General features: G+C 36.9%; 3 protein-coding genes across 4 annotated transcripts in view; 2 read left to right on the forward strand and 1 right to left on the reverse strand.

Moving 5' to 3' along the window:
- The first annotated feature begins 2,094 nt into the window (after nucleotides 1-2,094).
- On the forward strand, nucleotides 2,095-19,276 carry LOC139973244 (BSD domain-containing protein 1-like). The gene is made up of 8 exons (XM_071979786.1): nucleotides 2,095-2,255; nucleotides 3,561-3,642; nucleotides 4,311-4,427; nucleotides 5,678-5,851; nucleotides 11,199-11,369; nucleotides 11,865-12,021; nucleotides 13,762-14,166; nucleotides 17,664-19,276. Exons 1-8 carry the CDS (start codon nucleotides 2,245-2,247, stop codon nucleotides 17,804-17,806), a joined length of 1,260 nt encoding a protein of 419 aa, XP_071835887.1. The 5' UTR covers nucleotides 2,095-2,244; the 3' UTR covers nucleotides 17,807-19,276.
- LOC139973243 (DNA primase large subunit-like) overlaps nucleotides 18,781-25,362 on the reverse strand; it is a 76,451-nt gene continuing 69,869 nt past the window's right edge. For both annotated transcript variants that reach the window (XM_071979783.1, XM_071979784.1), the window contains exon 15: nucleotides 18,781-21,343. In XM_071979783.1, coding sequence (XP_071835884.1) covers nucleotides 21,174-21,343 — 170 coding nt within the window. In that variant the 3' untranslated portion in view covers nucleotides 18,781-21,173. The remainder of the gene's footprint in view (nucleotides 21,344-25,362) is intronic.
- The window catches only part of LOC139973241 (uncharacterized), a 52,894-nt gene continuing 51,343 nt past the window's right edge, over nucleotides 23,812-25,362 (forward strand). Inside the window, exon 1 of the mRNA XM_071979780.1 lies at nucleotides 23,812-24,061. The gene's annotated coding sequence lies outside the window, so the exon portion shown is untranslated. The remainder of the gene's footprint in view (nucleotides 24,062-25,362) is intronic.

Here is a 25,362-nt window from a genome sequence, read left to right on the forward strand (position 1 = left end):
CTATAGCGTTCATTAACTTGAAATGTACTAACTGTAATTTTGTATACCCAAAACCTGTTTGTGTATTGAATTGAATGATCATACGAAAACCGATGAGAAATGAATTTTATGGAGCCTTTTGTAAGAAAAAAAGGAACAATAAAAAACTAACAAATAAGGAGAACAAAGAACATTCGATTGCCGAAATAAGTCATGAAAACTTGCAAAATTGCTAAAGATTTTTTTTTTTGATCTAACCAGAATCGAAACTTCTTGACGTCATTTCGAAATGATAACGATACCGTCCCCGGCACAGGTCTGCACATCATAATTCCTCCACCATTCAACAAGTCGCCCCTCCCCAAATGAGAGAAAATGAGCGTGAAGAGAGAGAGAGGGGAATATATACATAGAGAGAGAAAGTGGTACCACGAGCGGGAAGAATTTGGAGACAACGTAGACAAATCTCACGTTTCAGGAGTGTGGAAATTTGATTTGATTTATTTGTTTTATCACGTGAATATATACATTGTGAAAGGAAGTCTTCTAAAAAACCTATATTGGCTTAACAAAGTAGAAGACTCCCTGAAATTGGAATATCTCATTCCCATTTATGACTAAAAATAGATTTCATAGGCATAGCGGTATGGTTAAGCCTTTTGTCCCCACACTTTTGAAAAGCTATCCTACGCCGACAGCCTACATAGATTCAACCTATGGAAAGGGAATGCAACTGCCAAATTGTATAGGCTATGTACACATTGGCAGAAATCGAACGAAAATGTTCTTGCCCTTTATTCACGCGATTTGTGACCCTGTTGTGAAAAACTGGCAACCCTGCTATAGGGTGTCAACTTCAAATTAGTATCACACCATGACACCATCGTAATGTTTGTTTTGTATTACTGGCTAGTGCCACGGAAGTTTTCACCCTAGAAATGATGAGCTTCTATTTTGAGTGAGTTATTACCTTCCATATATTGGGGTCAGTTTAGACATCAAATGGCACATTCTGATAAAGCCTATATTTCAATCATAAGTTTATAATGAGGTCTAAACGCTATAATAGTGACCTAATTCTTCCACCAATAATCTGAAAAATCCCCGACTGAGCGCGGAGGTGGAAATCATGATCCTTCTCTCAATAAAATTGGCCATTGATGTAATTTACCATCGGGTTGGGAACCCCTCGTTAACATAGGGATATGATGTTCATGATAGCGCTAAATTTAGTGCAACGTACAGTTCTACACTATCATTCATCAGGGGCGGACTGCAGGTCTTAAAACCGGCCCGGGCATTTTCCACCTAGACCGGCCCATTATTCATTGATATGCTACTTACATAATGATAGCCGTCCTGGGGGAGGGATCTAATGGGAGGGGGTGTCCACCTCCCCATTGAAGTTAAGGAATGCCTAGATGGAAAATGGTGCTATATATCTAAATTTTGTAGGTTACAATAATCCTTTAAAAATGACCCAAAAATAATTTTCCAGAAGCAACAATTGATTAAACTGAGAAAAGTTAAAAACGTAAACAAAAATAGACAAAAATACATGTTATAGACTGGATTTTATGTAGTGGTTCAAGCATTTTAATTGTGACAACATGCTTGAAAAAATGAAAAAAAAAAGCTTACATAAAATCCATTAGCACGGACGGGTTGCCAATAGCACGTTCTTTTGTTACGAACTAACAGACTAACTAACATGGTGATTTCATGAGCTGGTTCCCACAGTTAAAAATATATTTCTACACAGCCCGTCTGTATTCTATTAACAACTGTGAAAATGAGTTGTAATTTTTACCAGGCTCCCCAGCCCACCGGTCCAACGGGCATTGTCCAAATGCCCGTGTGGCCAGTCCGCAAATGTCATTCATACCTCGGTTATCTGGCCTCGCCCCTTATGCTGTATATTACTATTAATTTACGGTGAAAATATGATATAACTCTAATGTAATGTTGGCTTAATATTACATACTGTCCTGTCTATAATTACAGGCATGTTTTCATAATTTTCGATGATTTACCCGCTTCATGAAGGATAACTTCTCGGCCACCGTAGCTGGGGTCATACCACTTGCTATGCTTTGTTTTGGTATTACAGCGCCCTCACATGACATTGGCAGATAACAACATTTGTGTTAGCTCTTTATTGCGTAGGCCCAATATAACTTGCGTCAGCCTTCACGAAAACTACAATTTCTTGTTGACTTCTCACCTGAACTTTCCATTAAAGAGATCCGAAGATTAAGAATAGCGATGGCTGCTGGGTAAGACTTTTATGTACAAATCTTGACTAACTTTACAGGCTAACGTTACTTTTGATATCAAATTGGTTAGGCCAAACTGAGTTAGGACTAACGTTATGCTTATACTAGTATACTTTAGAAGCTTCCTACATCACCCTAGCCTACGTAACGTTTATGTCGCATCTGGATTTGGAGGCCAGGCCCTATTTAGGCCTAACTATAGGAGCATGTCCTACTGCAAAAAGGAAACATATAGTACAAGTGGGCCTATCCCTCAGTCATACCAATTAGGTAGGATAAGCCTAGGCTAGGTTCCTGTCGTAAATTTATTAGTTGTTGTCCTTAAAAATAGATAAGCTAATGTTTGATTGAATGTAGACACATTTGACAGGCTGAACCCTTGATTCTTCCAGGTAGTGCATGACAGTAAGCCTAGGGTAGTCTGTGAAGTCTCAATGGCAAATGTTCTTCAACTGGTTTATTTTCCTAAAATTATAATCTTGTTGATTTTTCCTCAAAATGTAGTTGATTAAGAATGCTTGTAACTGAACTGTCGATATTCTTAGAATTGAGAATATTATCAAAACACATTTTTTTTTTACAGATATTAATTTTGCCTGTGAATAAGTGAGTTAAATATAAAGAAACGCCAACAAAAACTTAAACTGATATGCAGTGATGACATCTTTCACTATGCTAATATTGGCAGATGCATCATAAAACACCACATTTGAAAACTGATAACTTTGGCATACAACATGCTACGTGGATGTCGGTTTAGGTGCAGAAAAGAAAAACCAGTCAATTTCAGTCAAGAGAATATATCCCTTTAAAGCTGCACATATATTACATGGATGTACTCACAATCTAGTCTTACCATACTCATCCATTTCAGGAAAAGGTATGGTATCTTCACAAATCATGTTATTGGGATGCACTATGTACAATAGGAATGATAGAATGAGATGTATATTTCCAGATTTTACAAGAGAAATAAAAGATATTAAATTTGTTGAATTTTCTGAATGAGACTAAACAGTTTAATAGTAACATGCTCATTAGGGAACACCCAAATGTTTGTAACCACATACATGCAGTACTCGAGCCATGTCAAAGTATTATGTACTTGGCTATGTATGACATAATGACACAGATGTTACAAACCTGCCTCCTAACAAGAGTGGCCAAGTTCTAACGCAATATCAAAATATAAGACACATCGAATACTGTAAATTTTTGCTTTTATGTGTTCATTTTACCTGAAAACTCTATAGAGAGTAGTCAACAATAAACAAATTTTAATGTTATTTTTTATGTTTATTTCAGAGGCAGTGATCCCAGCGAGTCATGGTGGAGTAGCGAATCAAGTGAATGGTTTGGTAGCATACTAACAGCAGCTAAAGAAAAGGTACAGGATTCTTTTTTTTAAATTCTACGGAACTATTTAAATACAATTTGAGTATGAAATGCATTGTTAGTTTGTTGGGTAGATGAATTTGCAGGTGTCCAAATAAAATAGGTAAGGATTGAAACTTAACCACTACTTAAAACATTTTCCAGATGTTTTTATTAATCCTAGCAAGCTCTAATAGCAATCAGAACTGACTTTGTTGTGTATAATAAGTATTTATGTGATTGGACTTGTGTTCCTCTCTCCCCTCACCCACTCCCATCTCTCCTCCCTCCTTGTATTTAATGGATGACATGAAAGACACTAAACATTTTTCATAGATTATATATGTCTTAACCTGTATTTTGATGTTTTGTATATTGTTATATTTTTATCCTATTTATAAATTTCTCTGTAAATTTATACTGGAATAAAGAAATGAAAAAAATAAATATATAACAGGCTGCTTGCCATTCAATCCTTCACACAATCTACAAGTAGGCTGTTGCTTCTGTTAAAGAATTCTTAAGATTAGTCAAACAGATGTGAAAGGATGATTGTGTCCACTTTGTGTTGTTACAGTTCTCTTTTGTTTCCTAATTTGTCATAAATTTTCAGAAGGGGCTTCCCTGGACAGCCTAAAATATTTTCAAATGTAAATTAATTTTTACTGGTTTTCATTTCAGTCCTCTGCAGCTCTTCAACAGATGTCTAAGGACATACAAGAATTTGGTACGACTATACAGAAAGACACAACGCAAGCTGTTGCCACGTCAGCTTCAAAGATTGGTCAGAATTTGAAGGTAAAACATAAATATTCATATTGTAAAACTCCCTGGACACTCCCCCAGTTGGGATAATTTTATAATCCTGCTTTAATCAGTTAAAGGGTAAGGAACTGTTTGTACTGTCAGTATGAGTGCTTAGCAGCATGATATGAGTGGACAGTATAGAATTGTATTACTGTGAGAAAATTGTCCCAACTGGCTGTCCCTGGATTTGAGGCAAATTCCCTCAAATCTCAACGTACTGTAGATTTTTTTATTGAAACCCACCATTTAAAACTCAAATGAGGTTTCACTTGAATAACCTATGATACCCCCAACCCCTGTATCTTGATATTCACATCAAAGGAAAAATTGTAAAAACAAGTAATTAGTGAATTTGATTAATTGTCTTCAACTGGTACACAGGACACTATGACATATTCCTATGTGAAAATGCTATGTGGAAAACTTCAATATGGTGACCTATTACTACATAATGTGAAATGACTAATCACATATTGTAATGGAACTTTAGTATCAACATATATCTAGAAATAGAAAATATGTCGAAATCCAAAATGAAAGACTTTAAAGCTCTTGCTTATAAAGAATTTATTCTGATTTTCAAAATTTATGTTTAGCATCTTGGAGTAAATTTTAGACATTAAACCATTCTCCTGCCACTGGAGTATTGGTTTTAGGACTAATTCATTTATTGGCGACCAGCCTTTCTTTCAGTAATCTAAGATTTTCCTATTTACAATTTCTGAAAAAGCTTGTGTTGGCTGTATTGTTTTTTTTGTGAATAGAAGCTAAAAGCCACCATCCACATGGGATAAACATATTAAGTCAGTGATACTCATAATGTAATCCACATACATATCGGAAATGTTTTTGATTACTCAAAATGTCATTTTGGTTCGATTGTAACATCTTCACTGGAGTATTTTGGTTTTAGGACTAATTCATTTATTGGCGACCAGCCTTTCTTTCAGTAATCAAAGTTTTTCCTATTGACAATTTCTGAATAAGCTTGTGTTGGCTGTTTTGATTTGTTTCTGAAAATAGAAGATAAAAGCCACCATCCACATGGGATAAACATGTTAATTCAGTGATACTCATAATTGAATCCATATATAGGAAAATGTTTTTGATTACTCAAAATGTCATTTTGGTTCGATTGTAACATATCAAACTCTTGCCCGATTTGTTTCAACCAACGCTGCTGGCTCTCTGGTTCTTTTCATGTTGCAAGAGTTTAAAGTATTTTGTCTTGATTATTTTAGCCAGAGGATGAAGAGGAAGATGTGAAAGAAGACAAGTCAACCACGGAGCACCTAAGAGACGGGTTCCTTAGCTTTCTCACCAATGTATCCAAGACATTAGCTACACCAGAGAATGTTACCGGGGAGGAGTACATCGTTCACCCCAGGGATTCACATGTGTTTGACCAGACAAAGGTAAATCATTGAATGAATTGAATGGGAAGAGAGAATCTATAACAAGATTGTGTTTGGTCAGAAAAGGTAATCGTTTTAGGAATTGTGGTTGATAAGATAATGAAGTGCATATGAACAGGCAAAGGTAAGAATTGAAGGACAGTGTTAGACCAGATGAAGGTAACTACCATTAAAGGACAGTGTTAGACCAGATAAAGGTTACCATTAAAGGACAGTGTAAGACCAGATAAAGGTTACCATTAAAGGACTGTTATACCAGATAAAGGTAACAATTGAAGGACAGTGTTAGACCAGATAAAGGTTACTATTAAAGGACAGTGTTAGACCAGATAAAGGTAACAGTTGAAGGGCAGTGTTAGACCAGATAAAGGTTAATTTTAAAGGACAGTGTTAGACCAGATAAAGGTAACAGTTGAAGGGCAGTGTTAGACCAGATAAAGGTTACTATTAAAGGACAGTGTTAGACCAGATAAAGGTTACCAGGCGTGTATCCAGGGGGGGCGTTGGGGGCGCGCGCCCCCCCCCGGGTAAGAAAAAGAGGAGAGAAAAAAAGAGAAGAAAAAAGGGAAAAAAGAGGGGAAAAAAGAGGAGGAGGAGAGGAAGGAAGGGAAAAGAAAAAGAAGAAAGAGAGAAAAAAAGAGGGAGTAAAAGAAAAACGCCAAGACACCGGGAAGAGAAAGAGGAACAGTGACATCATTACAGCGCTGATCCCTATTATATACACAGGGTAGCCAGTGACTAATCAAGGATTTTGGAAGGGGCGTGTGCCTAACCCTACCCCTAACATCGTCAACTCCATTTTTGACGTTTCCATTTTGTCCTCTCTCACTAATGTATATGTACATATATACTAAATATGGTCTATCATAACGCGTGTGTGTGTATATGAAACCTGCTATATGAAACCAACTGTGGCTGGTCTCGAACTCGACCGTGTCGTCGGGGAACATGACGCATTTCGGGAAGGGGGCGACCGCCTCCCCCCCAGGGTCTTAGCCAGAAATTTCAAATAGGGTGTCTCATCTGTTACTGAGTGCTCAGGAGACTATCCATCTGGCGCCGAAGGCGCCTGCGCGAGCGCGAAGCCTATAACGGGTGGGGTCCAGGGGCCCGCCTTAGGGCCCCTGGAAGCCCAGCCCCTATCAATGGTTTATTTGACACAATTGGGGTTAAAAGTATGCTTAGAAAGCTGTGAAAACACCTAAGCCATCATGATTTTTGGGGGGAATTCAAACATAAAAAGTGCTATAAAACACTAGGTGCAAAAGTGCACCATGAAAACAGCTTATAGTAATTGATATATTACAATATATAGCCTACTGTGTATCTAATAAGTATATGCCTTTATTCTGTTAATGTCATCCATACAGGGATGAGCCTGGGGTAAAAAAAAAATCACTGAACTTTGTAGGTGATACTATACTAACGCCGTTGGCGTCAGTCAGCTTGCAGAGCGACACAGTTATAGGTGGGGTCCATGGGCATGCCTTAGGGCCTGTGGTAGGGTCCATGGGCAACGCCCCGGTTGGGGTACAGGGGTCCAAGCCCCCAGAAGCTCTGAGAAATTCGAGGTTTAAAGACAACATTTTGGTGCCTATTTTATAAAGATTTTTAAATTGATTAAAACACTCAAAAGCAAAGTTTCACGCCAAAATATGCACACTGAAGACACATGCCTAGCCTGTCGTTTTCACCCTACTTGATTCTTTCAATCATGGCGACCCATACTTAAAATGTTACTGTTCATAAAATGTACACAATGGTCTGTTTTAATCTGGAATAATATTCAGCAGCTACAGCACTACACTTATCCTCAATTGTCACTTCTCTAATGATAACAAAAATTTTGAAAATCATGGGAAATTTATGAAAATATCGTTGCAATAATGTTGGGAACGTTATGAAAATCCAGAGAAAAATTTGCGGTATAAGCTCCAGTTTGCGTATGCTACAGTGTGTTAGGATAATAGTTTTTGTCCCTCTGCAGGTTGGATATGCATCGATTCGGTAATGAAAAACATGCGAATGACGGATCAAATGATACAGTAACGATGTTGTTAGAAATTAACGGAAATTGAGAGATGTAAATTTCGGAGGTAGAAAAGAAATCAAGGAAATCCACGAAAAAAGCTCATGTCTTCATATATTACCATGGTAACAATCATACTCAACCCTTTTTCATTCCCCAGTGAATGCGGTCACCAAATTCTCCCCAAATTTTCCCCAAATTCTGGTGGCCCAGAATGAAAATGTGATCGCCACTTCGATATGCTAAATATTAGTACAAAAAAAAACGGCCTAGGCTCAACATCGAGTAGCACTACTGTCACGGTACTGACTACTAACGTTGAAGCTAGTAGTTAGTACTGATGTCAGTGGCTCGTAGTACATTTTGATTTTAAAATAATAGGCTAATGTATATTATTTTCTAACAAAATGGGTACGGTGAAAAATATCTTACTTTATGTTTTCATGTTCAAATACGTAGGTGTAAGATAATTCCTTCCTCAATAATTTCTATTTGCTTTTGTTTCTTTCATTAACTTGTTAATTACTGTACTTCATATAATTAACATTACTACTAGCTCACACTGCCGCCGCTGATTATGCTTGCTCTCCACGTCTATTGGATCAGACCATATAAATATCCAATTTAGCTCTTAAACAGTTACTACTAGTACTACTATCTTATATGCAGGCCCAGGGTTCGCATTAGCCACTAGATTGCGCGATTCGCGCAATTTGATCGCATTTGGAATAAACGCGTAGAAAAAAGCCACTTGCGCTGATTATTGTTTTGTTATCCCGTCTATAACCCATAAACATCTCGTAAAATTCCTTGTCAACCTCTCCTTCTATGAAATAAACGATTGAATCAATCATTTCTTCCACATGGTAGCCTAACACCACACTGAGTCAATGGAAATCTAGCTAAGCCTAACCATCTGCATCTTCGCTGAATTTGTGACGCAGTTATAAGATATCCATGGAATACTTTCATTATTGCTGTTACGTTCGACAACTTCGACCACATGGTTGCCTAACATCACACTAAGTCAATGGGGGTAATCTAGCCTAGCCGTCTGTTTATTAGCTGAAATTGTGACGCAGTTATAAGATATCAATAGAATACTTTCGTTATTGCTGTTATCTTCGACCACATGGTAGCCTTACACCACACTAACTTGGTCAATGGAAAATCTGCCTAACCATCGGTTTGCAAAAAAAAATCACACTTTGCGTAGGATTCGGGTAATAAATTAGGAACCGGGTAGTACCGCGTCGCCGGCTTGTGTTGCATACATCCTATTGTATTGCCCTGACAAATGATTTCTCGAACCCGCGCAATAACACATTAATATAAATTAATCGGAAATTTCGCGCCATTTTGAAACCAGACAGACTGCATGGTCGTTACTACGACGCAAAACTTTTCCCTCCTGCCTTTTCAGGTATATAAGGAAAACATCGCAGGAGCTGTCAATATTAGCTCACTCTTTCCACAGTACCGTGATACACAACACCTAGCTTGGAAAGAATAAATACAAATACACGGGTGTGCGAAAATGATCACGCGACGAAACGATTTTTTTTTAGCTAGCTAGGTGGTTGGCTATTGAGTGTAGGTTTTTATATTGTGTTGTTGACTGGACTGTATTCCAAGCTGTTATAACGAAAGGATCGACTGTCAGGGTTTTTTCAGTGATTATTTCACAGTGTTGTCATCATTTTAAACGTGCGGCGCCCGTTGACTGAGCAGTACATACAAATAAGAGTTACAGAGCCATTTATTGGCGTCTCAAAAGCCGTCCCACTCAAATTCGGCCGTCTTTCATTTCGATCTAGCCGTCTCAAAGACGGCGAGACGCATTGCTAGCTAAGACCCTGCTCCCCCCCCCCCTTGAGCATACTTTTTTATGATATCGTTAGTAATTTCAAAATAAAAAATGCTTAGATGCAACTTACAAGGCCGGGGAAGTGTCATTTCCAGCGATCTGGGAGGCATTTTCGGCCAAAAATGTTCTTGTACACTTCGCGCCAACACATGGTGGCGCTACGCTTAGATAGCTTGCCTACAGGCTTCGCTCCTCACTTGGCAAATTCCTCGCTACTCGCCTGCTCGAATTTGTAAAGCAAACAGCAGATATCACATCATATCAATGAGCATGAAAATGCCGTTCCAGGATGAACAGCCTCAAAACTGTCTATGTGTGAAGTCACGGGCATAGGAGCACAATTTGATTTGGGGGCTGTAACGACTTGCCCGAAAACATAACCAAAAATGTTCGCGCGCTTCGCGCGTTCAACATTTTAACGTCAGTATTATATAAGCCAGCATCAGTAATTACATCGCATGCAATCTTGTACCGTACAATCCGTGAAAGTTGCGCAGTATACCGCGGGATGCTAATTGTAAACAACGAAATGTCTTATGTAGATGGGGGAAACCTTGAAAAGTGGGGCTGACAGGTATTGTGGGCCGCGACGTAGAATCACCCACAAAAGCAACGATCCACAGGACATGCGATGAGTCGAACATGATTTGTGACTGCAGACAATCTTAAAAAAGGTTATGGATGGAAATAAACTATTGGGAAATACTTGGTTCTCAGGCAAAAAGTGTACATCTGGTTGGTCATTTTCAAGCCAGAGAAGTGCCATTTCCGGTGATCTAGGGGGTATCAAAACCAGAAATTTTCTTGTACGCTGCGCGCCAACCGATGGTGGCGCTCCGCTTAGATAGTAATTCGCGCCCCCTGGGTCAGAAAATACTGGATACGCCCCTGGTAACAGTTCAAGGGCAGTGTTAGACCAGATAAAGGTTACCATTTAAACACATTGCTTTTAGTGAGACAAAGGTAAATGTTGTTTGAAAAAGCAGTGGTAACCATGACAGTATGTTGGAACCGACAAATGGTTACCATGCAATGGCATGCATTGTATTTGCCCAGACATAGGTTACCATTGAAGGATTGCTTTACTAGGTAAAAGCTGTGAAAGGATAATATTAGACCAGTATTGGTTGCAGTAAAATATTGCATTGAAGCAGACATGGGTAACATTTGTTGAGAATCAACAATGCAAGGATAGTGTTGGGCCAAAAAAAAAAAAAATTACCATTAAGAAGATTGGGATTGACTTGACAAATGTATTTCATTGAATTCAAGGATTGTGTGTAACCAGACAAATATAACCAGTCAAGGATTGTGTTTGACCAGAGAAAGGTAACCATTAACTGATATTTTTTACATTTTTCATGACAGGTATGTTGAGGTGTGAATACGTCACCACAGTCCATTATGTGATATGGTTCTCTATCTAGTTACAATGTTTTTATCTTCCTCAGGCTCGTTTTCATGCCATGCAAGTGGACCCAGCTACTTACTGTAATGAACCAGACGATCCACTAGATGATTATCAAAACTGGTTAGAATCATTCAATGTTGAGGACATGAAAGGTGACATCTCTGAACTCTTAGTTGCCAACTCACAAGTCAGATCCATCTACACAAAACTGGTACGTAGCTCCTTCTCCCTGTCTCTTTCTCTCTCTTTGTCGTTAACATTTGTGAAATGCTACGCATAGCAATAATTTTGCATCTGCGTATATTTAGGGCCTCAGGGGAGATTAGCTTAAAGTTAACCGAGTTTACCGCTTAATGTTAAATAAATAAATAAATAAAGTATTTGTTTGAGTTTTGTATAGCAACTGCAAAGTTTATAGTTTTTAAAATGTTGAGATTAATAGAAACAGTGCTATTAATATATGCTTATGCAATGCAAGATCAGCCTCAACTGGAATGCAATAGAAGATAAAACTCAATACAAGGAATCCTTCATTTCTATGGTTTCTGGCAACCAATTAGAATTGGTGTATCTACCCAAAAGTATGGTCTTAATAGCTTTCTTCTTTGTATAGGACTGGTTTCAATCATTTGAACTATTTCCTAGTCAACCATCTTTTCATTCCATTGTTTACTTGAATTTATTTATTGTTTTCTGGGCTGATTAGGTGCCAGCTGCTGTCTCTCACGGAGAATTCTGGAGCAGATATTTCTACAAGGTTCATCTTCTGGATCAGGATGAAGCCAGAAGGAACGCTCTTAAGGAGCGTGCCGAGATGACATCATCCCAACACCTCGAGGAGGATCTGGGATGGGGAGATGAAGGTAACTTTCAGTAGTTGATTTTGTTTTGTTTAATAAACTGGTGTATTTATACGTTACGAATGTTCCACTTCTCTGGGGAATAATATATCCAGTATCACATAGCAAAATAGGCAAATTGTTTTACAAGTGCAAAGATGTGTAAATAGCAGTTTTTGTACCTAGAAAGCATAGTATTTAATGAGGTTAAAAGTCAAGGGCCTTCAAAACTGCTACACAGGTGAACACTAAATTATTCTGCGTTCTCATCAAATCCTTCAAGTTCTTCAAAGTTCCGTAGAAAGAAAAAACAAGTATTTCGGCTTGCTTATAGGAAGACAGGGGGATAACATAGAGTTTTATGGCCTCAAATGACATGCTTAGAATGATACAACATGTTGAAGATGATACACTGACAATGACACGCTTAAAATGAGACGCTTAACAATGACACGCTCACAATGATATGCTTAACAATGACACGCTCACAATGACATGCTGACGATGACACGCTTAAAATGAGACACTTCACAATGACATGCTTAACAATGACACGCTGACAGTGACACGCTTACAATGACATGCTTACAAGGTCATGCTTACAATGGCACGTTAAGAATGACACACTTACAATGCATTACAAATCAGTACAAGTAGTGATAACTGTCATCCGACGGTGCTCTGTTGTTTAATATTAATATAAAATAATGTGTTTTGGTTGAATTATCAGAATTTCTAAAAAAGGTTATTAACATTCAGGTTTGCGCTGAAGAGCTGACATTATCACGCATTAAACCTTAAAGGAGCTTTTCAGAGATGTAGCACAACTTAAAGCTGAGTATATTGAAAACCGGAAAACGACAGAAACTCTCACTATTGCTATCACTCAAATTTGGTTTTTCTTGAGTTATGACATATAAAGAGTAAAATTCTGCCTTAAGTCATCCATTTACGAAAAAATAAAAATAAAAATTTGTTTATTTACTGAATAAGGCCAGAGTAGATAAATGTATCAAAGCTTGAGGGCCTGAGGTTTCAATCCTATCAAGATCTCCATCAAAGGTGAACTGAAACAAAACAGACTAAGCACATGTTTAAAATAACCAGATGGACAGACAATAGTATCTCCTCTTTCCTTAAATCTCACTGTCCTTCTTTCTGTCTAATTTTACTGTTTATTGTTTTCTGTATCTGTATATTTTAATTGTGTCATTAAAAGCCAACAGAAAACTAAAACATTGCTGTTGTCATTCATAGTCTTGGTATTTCTGGTTTAATTGTGAACTGGAAAATAAGGTCTGGTTCTGATCTCTGATGTGTTTTTGAAAAAACTTCACCTCCCTTTGGTGTCTGTCTGAGGAGTATGATGGGGTGTGGTCATGTCCTTTGTGGTTTTGAAAGTATGGTAATAGTTAATTGGGAAATAAGATTTGTTTCTGCTCTGTGATAGGTTGCAAAACAACTTCACCCCCCCCCCCCCACCCTTACTTCTGCATCTGAGGTGATTAGATACTGGATTGTATTCTTTACCTTAGAATCAAGGAATACAGTGAAAACTGTGGGATTAATAGTGGTTATGACAAGTTTCTTTTAATTCTCGGAATACTCATAAATGGGAAAGGTAACAGCATTTTACTTTGCAGGGACATGTTTAGTCTGAAAGCATTTTCAATACAAGACATTCCTTTTCTGATATGAATCCCTCAAAAGTAGACAAAAACTTAACGAGTAAAAGTCAAATGCTTTTTCACTTTTATTTTGTAGATGAATCTTGGGATACCGTGCCAGAGGTAAGGAAAGAAACCACAGCAACCTCTGCAGGGATGGAAAGCAAGGAAACTCCCAAAGCAGATGTTGATCCACCACAGGAAGATAAAAAGGAAACTTTAAATGTTAAAGAAACACCAAACAGGACTCAATCTGAAACGGATGTAGATACGAACAATAAAGCTGATGTGATCGTTGATAACAGTGTTAAATCTTCTTCTCAAAGTACATCTCAAACATCTCTGAAGGAAGAGGAGGAGGTAACAGTAACAGAGGTTGCAGAAACTGACTTAACAGATGGAGTAAAGGAACTGACCCTGGAACCAGAGGAGAACATTCAAGAGGAAAGAAAAGAGGACCGATCACCCACAGAGTCTTCAAATGGAAGCAGTGGAAACAAAGGTAAACCTAACCCACCTCCCCCTCCCACCTCTTTCACCCCAATCCCTTTTGCAGGGATCAAAAATCTGGAATGGATAGCAGTATTAAAAAAGGTAAACCTATCCTAACCTCCTCTTTTATTCCCACCCTACCTTCATCTATATGTGGTGTAGTCCGGCAATTCGTTGCAGGGATCAACAGACAGGGGGTGGACAATATCATTATGGACATCTTCTTAAAATACTTTCCTCTGTATGGCTTTAGTCCCATCACAAATATGAGGGTAACAGGCAGTGTTTCAGCTAAGCCGCTATGACGCGATTTTGACGCAATGGCTTGCCGATTTGACGCACTGACGTTCAGAGAGAGAGAAAAAAAGAGGGTTTCATTTTCTCCTGAATTTTGTACAGTGTGAATAGAAAAAAAAACGTTTCAAAGGCATGGTGTTCAGAACTTTAACTTGAAGTGAAGAAATTATTACTGAAAATTGCGATCGTTAACTTTACCGTAGTGCTGTTTTTCTATACAGTCACATAGATTTAGCTCGATTGCTGTAAAGCTAAATCATATAACATAACGTGCACGTGCACTGATGCATTGCCTACACTACGATGGTTCGCAATACCAGTGTACTAAATATAATATCTGTATAGCCTACCTTACATTACATTGCAACAGGGTCAGAAATAAGCGGGGGTGATGGGCGATTCGCCCTATCAAGTGCTAAAAAAAGCCCTCCGAAAGCACAATTGTGAGGACGAAAAAGAAATATAAGAAAATCGCCCTCGTAATATCAGGTGTCTGTGTAAATTTAATTGTGACATGCTTTTTGATTTAGCTAGGGTTTGCAGTAGCAGCGCGAATCGCACAAACAGTTCTCACAATCCCGCATCACATTTGATCAAATTTGAAGCAGTGCGGGAGGGTCGCGCACAATCACCGGGAACATCCCGCGCAGTCACTGGCAAATTACGGCAATTAAGCAATTTCAGTACCAGCGGCAATAACCTCAAATCCCCAAAAATCTCCGACCACATGGTAGCCTAACTTCAAACTAAGTCAACATGGAACTCTAACCTAGCCATCTGTTTAATCGCTCAAGTTGTGTCGCAAATAAAATATAAAAATATCCAAGAAAATCTGCAATCTTTGACAACCGATGGTGGCATCCCGCTCAGATAGTCGTGCCTACAACTTTGAAAATCCTGGCTACGCCCCTGGTATTAATATTGTTGGCAAAATGTAACATTTTGAAAAGTCATGAACATTGACCGAGGTTTTTTTTTGGTTCAATAAAATAATTTTACCCCTACCCTTAGACACCTCCCCCAGGACGGGGTGAGTCAAATATTCAGATATTAGCCATTTTGACTCAATGGGAAGTTTCTTAGAGGAAACACTGGTAACAGGAGAGAAAAATCCATCCATAGTTATTGTTGTATGTGATAGAGACACATGTCATGATCACCTCCCTTCCTCCCCCCCACCCCATTCCCTCCAAAGCCAGGAGACACAAACCCTATCATCATGAATCTGTGTGATAGAGACAACTGTCATCAAATTCCTCAAACAGCTGGAAAAAATATTATTCCATCTGGAAAATACCACAGAGTAAATCTTCCTTTAATAAAGGATAAAGACTTGATCAAGGTTAAATATGACATCATCGAAACACATGTGCTTCATTTTGTAATATTTCCTTGTTTATTACAATGCTTATTTTCTGTAATTTAGGTTGATTTTGTAAATGCTGAATCTAAATGATTGAAGCAGTTAAACATGACTTATTGATGGCATTGGTTTCAGTGTTAGCATTTCACCCTGAAAATATTGAAAGAAAACCAAAGACAGGTTTCAGATCCCAAAGGGCACTATGACTTACAAAATGCCAACTACCAGGCACTACTTAAAATCTCCTGGACCAAAACTTTCTCTTATCTGTGTTTGGGGGAGTTGGTCTTCACAAAATGCTGTCAGGTAGAGATGATGTTTGGGTTTGTGTCCCTTTGTTTAAGTTTTTTTGTCTGGTGTTTTGTGGATGTTTGGAACAGCCAGGAATGTGACTATTTTGAGGGGTAAGAAGGAGGGATGAGTCCTTCCTCCTAGGCTGAGGTCACTACTACTCACTTCCTTGTCATCCTTGCAAGTGAAATGATCCTCAAGTTCATGCTGGAGAGGTTAATCGGAATAACAATGGTTGACTACAATGTGCAGTCAAATGTAGTTTTTATGGACAACTAATATATTAAATAGATTGTTTGTTTGCCAAACCTGTACTTACCGGCAGGGGGGTAGGAAGCTTCCAAAAAGTGGGGGGGGGTACAACATCAGAGGGGCACTTTCTCATTCCACAACCACCACTCGTTATGCTATAAACCGATACACACCGGCCATATTACTTAAATATATATGATGTGTTAGTATGCTATCAATACTATCATGGTGCACGTGAATAATTAAACTAAAATATTAAAATTAGCAAAGGCTTAAGATATCCAAAAGACAGTTCTTCTTCAAAGGGCACATTTTATTGCCAGTACGGCACATTTGCTACTTTGGAAAAATTTGGGGGCACATGCTCCCAGTGCCCCCCCCCCCCCGGCTCCTACCCCTGCCTACCGGAATATTTTTATTTGCTGGAACTTTTCTGCTTCTTCAGGTCAAAACCGTATCCTCTTGGCATTTTCTATCATGGAGATATATTAAATCTTAAAATTTTGAGTTTTTTTATGTCTAAGGTGAATGATGTCATCATTACAATTGAACTGGAAAAAAGGCTTTTTGTCTTTCTGTATATATTTTAATAATTTATCCAAAGAAAATAATATTTCTAAAAGAAAGATGCAATTACATGAGAGGTGTTAAAGATTGATTTAGCCAGCAGAAATAGGTTACATTCACTCAACTAAGTTAAAGAAAAGATGTATAGGGTTTTCCAAATCAATGTTAAAGTTTTTTCATATATTGGCTACCACCGTAATATCCCTTAAACTTCCCCTCATAGTAATAATTTTGTATCTAGCACCTTCTTTATCACAAATTAGGCTTCATTGTAAGGATATGTATCATACAGAAAGTGCATTTACATGAACAAAAGAACACACTACCTACCCATATACATCCTTCACCAACAAACAACTGTCTTATTAATATTTCCTGATGGGGGCGTGGATAAGTCAGTGTATTTATCTATGAACTCATTCATATTAATGTTTTCAGAATGCATATTAATCAGATACATTTTACAAAATCATTATCTCTTGCATCCATGTCTTTTTTCACTTCAAACCTTTGAAAACAGGGTTATCTTTCTCAAATTTCTTTCACCCATATTGAAATTCTCAAATTTCATCATCTTGTATTTAAAGTGGTATCATTTACCTGCATGCAAGTCATTGTGCATCTCAAACACGCAGACCACATCAGTAAAGGAAATATTCTCTGTTTTGCAATAAAGCTAAAAGTTGTCTTAATGTCTCATTTTACCACCCTTCTCTTGTCTCTTTACCTCTCTGTAGAGTCCAGCCTCGGTGACGAATGGGAAAAAGATTTTGATGATATCGAGATTACAGAAGAAGACATTAAAAATGCTCAGCTAGCCAGTAAAAATAAGACGTTGGATGCAGACGATGAATCAGACGAATGGGAGAACTGGGATTGATGATTCTGATCTATAAAATTGCTTTCTCTGTGGTATTATTTGACTATTTTAGAAACATAATATCCATGAATCTTAGTCACAGATAAAGCATCTCTTCTTACCCGGGTACTGTCTCTTTGATGTCATGTGACTGTCTAAACAACTTTTGTTCAAGAGTAGTGGTGTGGAAAGTGACCAATGAAATGTCAACTAACATCATTTTTTATTTTGTTTTGTTTTGTGTTTGTTTGTTGTAATTTATAATTTATAAAACTAATTTGTTATAACTGTCCACCCTTAAATGGCTTGGATATATCAGTGTTCGTAGTCACAGCTGAAAATGTTATGGCTACAATTTGCTGACAGAGAAGGGAAAAACTTAATCTTTCTCAAGTATTTTTACAGATGAGATGTTGCTGAAAACTGCCAACAAGAAAATAATTTTATCAATAATACAGAGGATGTTTGAGTGTTTAGGTGTAAAGCTAAGGAGCTCCTATCAGTAGGGTTATTAGAATTTATAGAACAATGGCAGGGACCCCTGACATAGGGATGAGTTTGAGGAGGGGGTTGGGGATGGGAGAGCAGGGCAGGAGGCAGATAAATCATCAATGGTGCTGGAATGTCTGTGGCAGGAGCACACCCATATGAAATTCACTGTGAAAGTTATCGGTGGGCTAGACCCCTAACCCCTCTCCCACTTGGCTTAAGGTGCCCTGAATGTATTAATGTGAACGACTTATGCTGAGGAGCTGACTTTGTCAGTAATTTACCCTGGAAGTAGTAATCCAGACATCTGACCAATTTAAGAAACTCTCCAGATCTAATTTGTCTCCCTTATCAGACTATGAAATAGTATACAAATAATGAATGGTTATGAGTGCAAATAGTGCAAATATTTCATGAGTTGAAAGATGTTATTTGTTCCATTCAACTCGGAATGAAATATTTGCACTATTGCACGAATGGAAACCATTCATTATTTGTTTTATACAACACCTTCAAATTTGGATATAATTGGATGTAAAATGCACTCATGCAAAAGATTTTTTTGAACAGACAGGTTTCTCTGCTCTCTTACGATTGAAAAAAGTGCTATCAAAAAAGTATAACACATGGTTTCTATTTCATAGGGTGCAATAGAGCGGATTTTGCATGCAATCGACGAGTAATTGACCAATCAAATGGCAGGAATATAATTAGGTGTTGTATAAAGAGGCTTAACTTCTGCCTAAAGTAATCCATGATGAAGCGATCCTTTAAAAAGCAGACATAAAATAAAGATAATGGAAGCTTAAACCCAGTGCATGTACCCAAAGTTCATTGCACCCATCTCAAAATGCTGATGTTTCACCTGTGAGAATTGAAATATTACTTTTCCATGGTTTGCTCTAATTTCTTTAATACATTTTAAATTAACTTTCCCACCTTTCTTGTCAAGTTTTATTATCTAAATATTTACTCATCTCTCACAGGTGTGGAAATAAGTTTCTTTAAAATAAATCATCTCCCCCCCCCCCCCCCCCCATTGAATATTGCCTGTCCTATCATCTCACACAAAAGCAGTGGATTTCTATGTTGTAAGTAATAATGTGTTATGTGAACAGGAATTTGTCATTTGTAAATTTCTTCCATGGTGATGAGGTTACCTTAATTTTGTACAGATTTAAGCATGTAACATTACATTCCTTATCAAGGTTTGGGATGCAGATTCTCTCCAAAAAAGTAAGATTTTATTTTGTAAAGTTACAGTTAATATTACTTTTGTTCTTTTTGCATACAAGTTTGAAGCTTGTTAATAATATATGAATCAACAGAATATGAATCTATTTCGTGTGTGGCTAGGTAGTGAGTTGTGTTCTTCATGTCACGCAGTGTTATGTGAAACAGCGCCCTCATAAAAGCATTCGTAAATGTGGGATAATGTCTGTAGCAAGATTTTGAGGCAAAATAAGTCTGATATTTATGATTTTCATTAAGCAGAAAAGCAATGGATTTGTGTTTGTTTCAGATCAATAAAATACCACTTTATAGCTATCCTTTCACTTGTAATGTGGGTGGTGGGGGGGGGGGTCGATGGGGAGGGTACGTCGATTACTAACATAAATGAAAACACAAATTCTTGCGCTTTATCCATAACCTGATAGTTTTTATTAGAAATAATAACAATACTCTGTATCTTTACAATGATTTAAGTTGGTACACAACAGTTGTACACAATTCTTTCCAAACTATTATTGTAACATATCTAACAGATGGTGAAAAGAAATAAAAGAAAAAAACAATTTCATCTTATCTTTGTGAAGTCAGGAATTGGATATTCTTTTGTTGGTCTTTTTCTCTTCAATCTACCAACAAAGAGGTGAAATTTCTGTGAATCTGCACAGAGAATAGTACCTCTATGTGTTGAAGATGGCTTAAATTCGAAAATGCAACACATTGGAGAAGAAGTTTGGGAATCAACTCCCTTTGCTCATTAGTTTCATTCTGGTTTTGAGTTTTTGACTTGAAAATGGTAAGCCCAGTGTTTCTCTTTCGTATCCTGTGCAAGAAGAGGAATTTTAAAGGAACTAGGAACTAGAAAGAAGGAATGGTGATGGAAAAATTGATGATCCTCACTTTGGACTAGTCAACATTTTTTTAAATTTCAATAATTCTACCGCACTTTGTATCACAAAGAATATTTCTTTGGTAAAACTTATAGGCAAATTTGTAGCAGTAAGATATATACTACCACATAAATACAAGAATTAAAGCACTTTGCCTCTTCATGCAAACCATTTACCCTGAAGAATAACCCCATTAAGGCAGACTGAGATGGTGAAGAATCTTATTGCTGACTTGCTGGAGAGTAACATTCTTATAATTCCTGAATTGCAGTCTCACAATCAATACTTTTCTAAAGAATGGTTCTGAGATGTATTTATTTTTATTTTGTAAAAGAGTAATTTAACCATTTACTAAATTCAAATTTAACCATTTTGTGTGTATTCTAGGAGGTGGTCACAGATTGGATCATATTTGTAAAACATTTTTTAATCAAACATGGGACTGAGTAAATTGCCAGAAACTGATGAAACAACTTAAAATTTATTATTTAAAGCACCTTGTGTGGCAGAGGCAACGTCTCTTGCTATGTATATACACTAAAGATTAGGTTTTGTCTGTTTGATCTCAAGAAAGGTGGTTGCTTTCAAAATATTTGCTGGTCTGACCATACCACAATTTGGTAGCCCACCCACTTTGCATGCTACAGTCCAGGCTGTAATTTATTTCATTAACTGTTAAGGTTTATTTACATGAATCTTAGAAACATTAACCTCAACCTCAAACATGAGAATATAGTTATTAATCTCTTTTTTTCCCGTTTCCATATTCCTGAATTACGTTAAGATGTATCCATTTTGGGTCCGTCCAACTGGTCCAGCTCATCCTGGGATAGTCTGTCTAATAAGTCATCCTCTACGACCGGAGAAGATGTATTGACCTCTGACCTGGACGATTGGGAAGGCAGATTTGACCTTTGTGAAACACTTGATGATTGAGGAAATCTGTTACCTGGTGGTAAAAAAAAGATCAAAAGACATTAATGATGTCTCATTCGAATGATAAGTACTTTATTTCTGTAACCAAAGATATGTGCATAGCACCTCTGGTAATTGGGCTAGGAAAATTAACAGTATACGTCTTGTAGGTTTGGCTTCTTTTTTTACCCCTTTTTTCCCTTAAAAAGTACATATATTTCTGTTTTATTTTATGGGTCATTTCACATCAAATCACCAAATTTTGGAGTATGTCGTTGTTCAACCTCTTTTACAAATGACCAATTTTTTTGTATGCTTGGATATTATGAAATAAGCATATTCTGAAAATTTCAGTTGCACTGCTTCAAAATTGGCCAAATTATCACACTTTGAAATTCCACAATTTGCTGCCACTGTGGCCTTTTTGGTATTTTCATGATTTTTGTATGTATTGATGGACAGTCATTTAACAGTAATGTCTTTTAATTAAGTGAATTAACAGAAGCAGACAGAACATTGCTAATATTTATTATGTTTAAATGACATTGAAATCTGCATAATAGTACTGAATTGAATGACCTTGAAGTAAAATACCCAGGCTCAAAACCATGTGGAACAGCAAAACAGGCAAAAATGTTTACTTTAGAAAATCCCAAACTTTAAGGATTTTTTTTAATAAGAAAGGTAAAACACCCTCCTAATTTTTTTGTACAAACAGGGTGATACTATATCTCCTCTAGCAATAATAATCATATTTTTCAACGCGACGCGTTTTGAGTTATTGGCTGTCAAAGATGACCCCTTTATACATCAGAGCAACTTTACAACCTCATAAATTAATACTGAAAAAAGGTAGGACCCTGAAATTTAGTAAGTTGTAGGACCTTATACTTATAAAAAAAAAACTCACATGGTTACGTTGGTAAAAAGTTTGCATCAAAAACCCTTCCTCATGCTGAATCACAGCATGAAATAGCAACTTTGAGCTAGCACATTACATGAAAGCATTGCAATCATTATTTTGTATTGCTTGGACTGGGCATAATAACCTCTGAAAGAATCAAGTACCCTGAAGCAAGTTTAGGAGCAATTTATCACTAAAAATATCACATGTTATTGTAAAAAATACCTTAACTGAATATTTTGGCATTTTTAAGGTGACTTTACTCCACAAGACAGTGCTTTTATAGCCTATTTGTTTTTATTTTCTATTCTATGGGGTAGAGTCTATGGGTGCCTTTAATATAAAGGTAGTAGGATATTTAATTGCTTTAAAAGTCATAAAAATGCCACGGTAGCCACAAATTGTGGAATTTCAAAGTGTGATAATTCGGCCAACTTTATGGCAATACAACTGAAATTTTCAGAAAAAGCTTATTTCATGGTGCTCTAAATCATGCAATGAGGTGGTACTTTGTGGAGAGGGTCCAGCAACAGCCATCTGGGATTTGACTCGAAATGACCATTATGTATATTAAAGGAGCACACTTTCTGTATTTTCTAAGGCCGATTGTTTGGGGCTCAATGCAGCCATCAGCAATACTCTGCTCCATCTATATAAAGGTATACAGATATACTGTACAAGTGCACTTTGTTAGTACTGCTCCCACATCCTTCCAACAGTTTGCACCATCACACATATATACACAGACCCCCCCCCCCCCTTTAATTAACATCCAGTTAAATCCTAGATCCATACCTAATTTGCCCACTGATCTTTCATGCTTACCTATATGGCACCCTACTCAATGTATTCTTACTCTGTCCATACATGTAAGACAATTAACATAATATTTCTATTCCTTTTTTATCCTCTTCACCGTATGTCCTCTGTAAAGTAAAATTATTTTCATCCCATGATAATAAATACAGACACGCTAAATAAGTAGTACCTTTACTTGCGTAAGCATGCATTTTCACAGTTTTAGATCAATCAACACCTGTCCATGAAAGTTCAATGCTTTCAAATCAATTGCCAACGGGCAAAACCTCTTACTATTGCCCACTGTCAAACAACCTCGTAATCTTATCAAAAACATCGATAATGTTGACAACGTTAAGAATTGGGTTCTTTCCATCAACCCTCCAGGGTAAAATTATTGATTTTTGGCCCTCAAATTAATGAAATCCAAAAAATTGATGTCAATCATAGGTGCACAGTTAAAACTTTGACGTAAACCATCAAAATGAACATTCAAGTTCTTTTCTGTGAACAGGTTCTCAATTAAAATGTATTATTAGATACAAATATTTAAATATATCTCTCTTTTGTCAGTACTTTCTGTGTTATTGGGATCATCCTTACACAGAATAAAAGCCATGATTTTGCTCTTAAAGCGCAAATACAGATTGTCAAATAGCTGACCTATACCGAAAGCACTTAATATAGAATGGCATGTAATACACAAACATGCTCCCTCAGCCAATGAGCTTATTCATGACTATTCATCTCATGAATATTTATTAGCCTAGTTTTCCTGGTGTACAAACAAACTTAGTGCTATACTTGTCAGTACACAGCTAATAATGGAAGTCCTTGCATGTGTGTGTGTGTGATATGAACATGCATTACAAGAAGTGCATTGGTTAGGTCAGATGCACAATTACACTGGGAGCTGTTGAGGAAACTGTCAACAGTTTTCAAATCTCCTTGGTGGACAGATAGCAACAGTTGCTGTTTTGTTTTCAGTGGTTGATTGGATTTACTTAGAAGGAATATTGCCTTAAGCTGTGGTTTTGGACGTTAATGATGGTGAGTTTCAGCTTAGCTTAAGATTACTATTATCACAGTTAGTGTGGATAGGTTGTATTCAACTAACTTGACAAGTTGAAAAAGTTGTAAGTTACTGTGTAGGAAACATGTACAGTAGTACATAATGCATAGAATAAACATGATCAAATATTGTAAAAGCCCTACAGCCATTCTAAATAAACTAATGCTGTGAATATGCATATAGCTGTCATAAAAGTTTGCCTCTGGTCGATATGTATTTCATTGGGACTAACTTATCTTCAAAGACTGCATTAAAACAGAAAATTTAGTACAGTATTTTACAACAGAAAGTACAGTACCATATATCACAGGAATAAAAGTATATCTAATCGATGGTTTGAAGAATATCAACTCTATTGTAAGGTTATGAAATTGATTTATATGATCTTGTATATCCTGGTATCGCTGAAATTTTAAACAACTTTGCTTCGCTTTTGAAGTTGTCGGGACCAGTTTATAAATTGGTAATTATGCAATAAGAATTATCTGTGTCATTGAAGGATAGCTGATGGAGAGAGAAATTGAGATATTCCACTCTTCCAAGACTTTCATTACAGACATCTTTGCTTTATTCATGTTCCTTTACACACAAGACTATATATCTTGAGCTGGTCTAAATATGTACAGTATGACATCATTGAGCCACAAATGCTTGAATCTGTAACCTAATAGACCTGTTTATTACCATGTATATTTTCTGTAAAATGAGATGGGTTTGAAAATGCTGAGTCTAAAACATCTGAATGATATTACTGGCATTTGTTTAGGGCAGTGTCAAAACTTTTAACATTCTTCCTTGAAAATATGAAATGAAAAACAAAAGGGAAAGATTTCCTCTCCTAATGTCACTTTGCACTGTGAGGTATATCACAAACTGACAAAATATCAACCTGCAGACTAGAATGCATGAGTTTGAAACCTTGAAAACTCCCAAATGGATCAAGAGTTCCCTTTGACATAGTCCTGTGAGAGCTTTTCATCACAAAGATATCTCTCAGATAAGCTAAATACGATTTTGGTGTTTGCTTCCACCTTAAAGACAATTTTTAGAAACATCTTTTCTTTGGTAATCATCTGTTCTTTTCATTCAGAAATTATTATACCTAGTTGAATGTGAATTAATCACAATAATTATATAAATAAACTACCAGCTTCTAGTCTATTTAGCATTTACTAACTAGTCTAAAAGTTGATATAGCATCATAAAGTGCTAGCTTGTGCTTTCGCACAATTACCAGAATTTTTCTAAAAATTGCTTAGCTTACTAGTCCCTACTGTAT

The sequence above is a fragment of the Apostichopus japonicus genome, chromosome 9 (genome assembly GCF_037975245.1).
Source record: "Apostichopus japonicus isolate 1M-3 chromosome 9, ASM3797524v1, whole genome shotgun sequence".
In the NCBI taxonomy this organism is placed as follows: Eukaryota; Metazoa; Echinodermata; class Holothuroidea; order Aspidochirotida; family Stichopodidae; genus Apostichopus; species Apostichopus japonicus.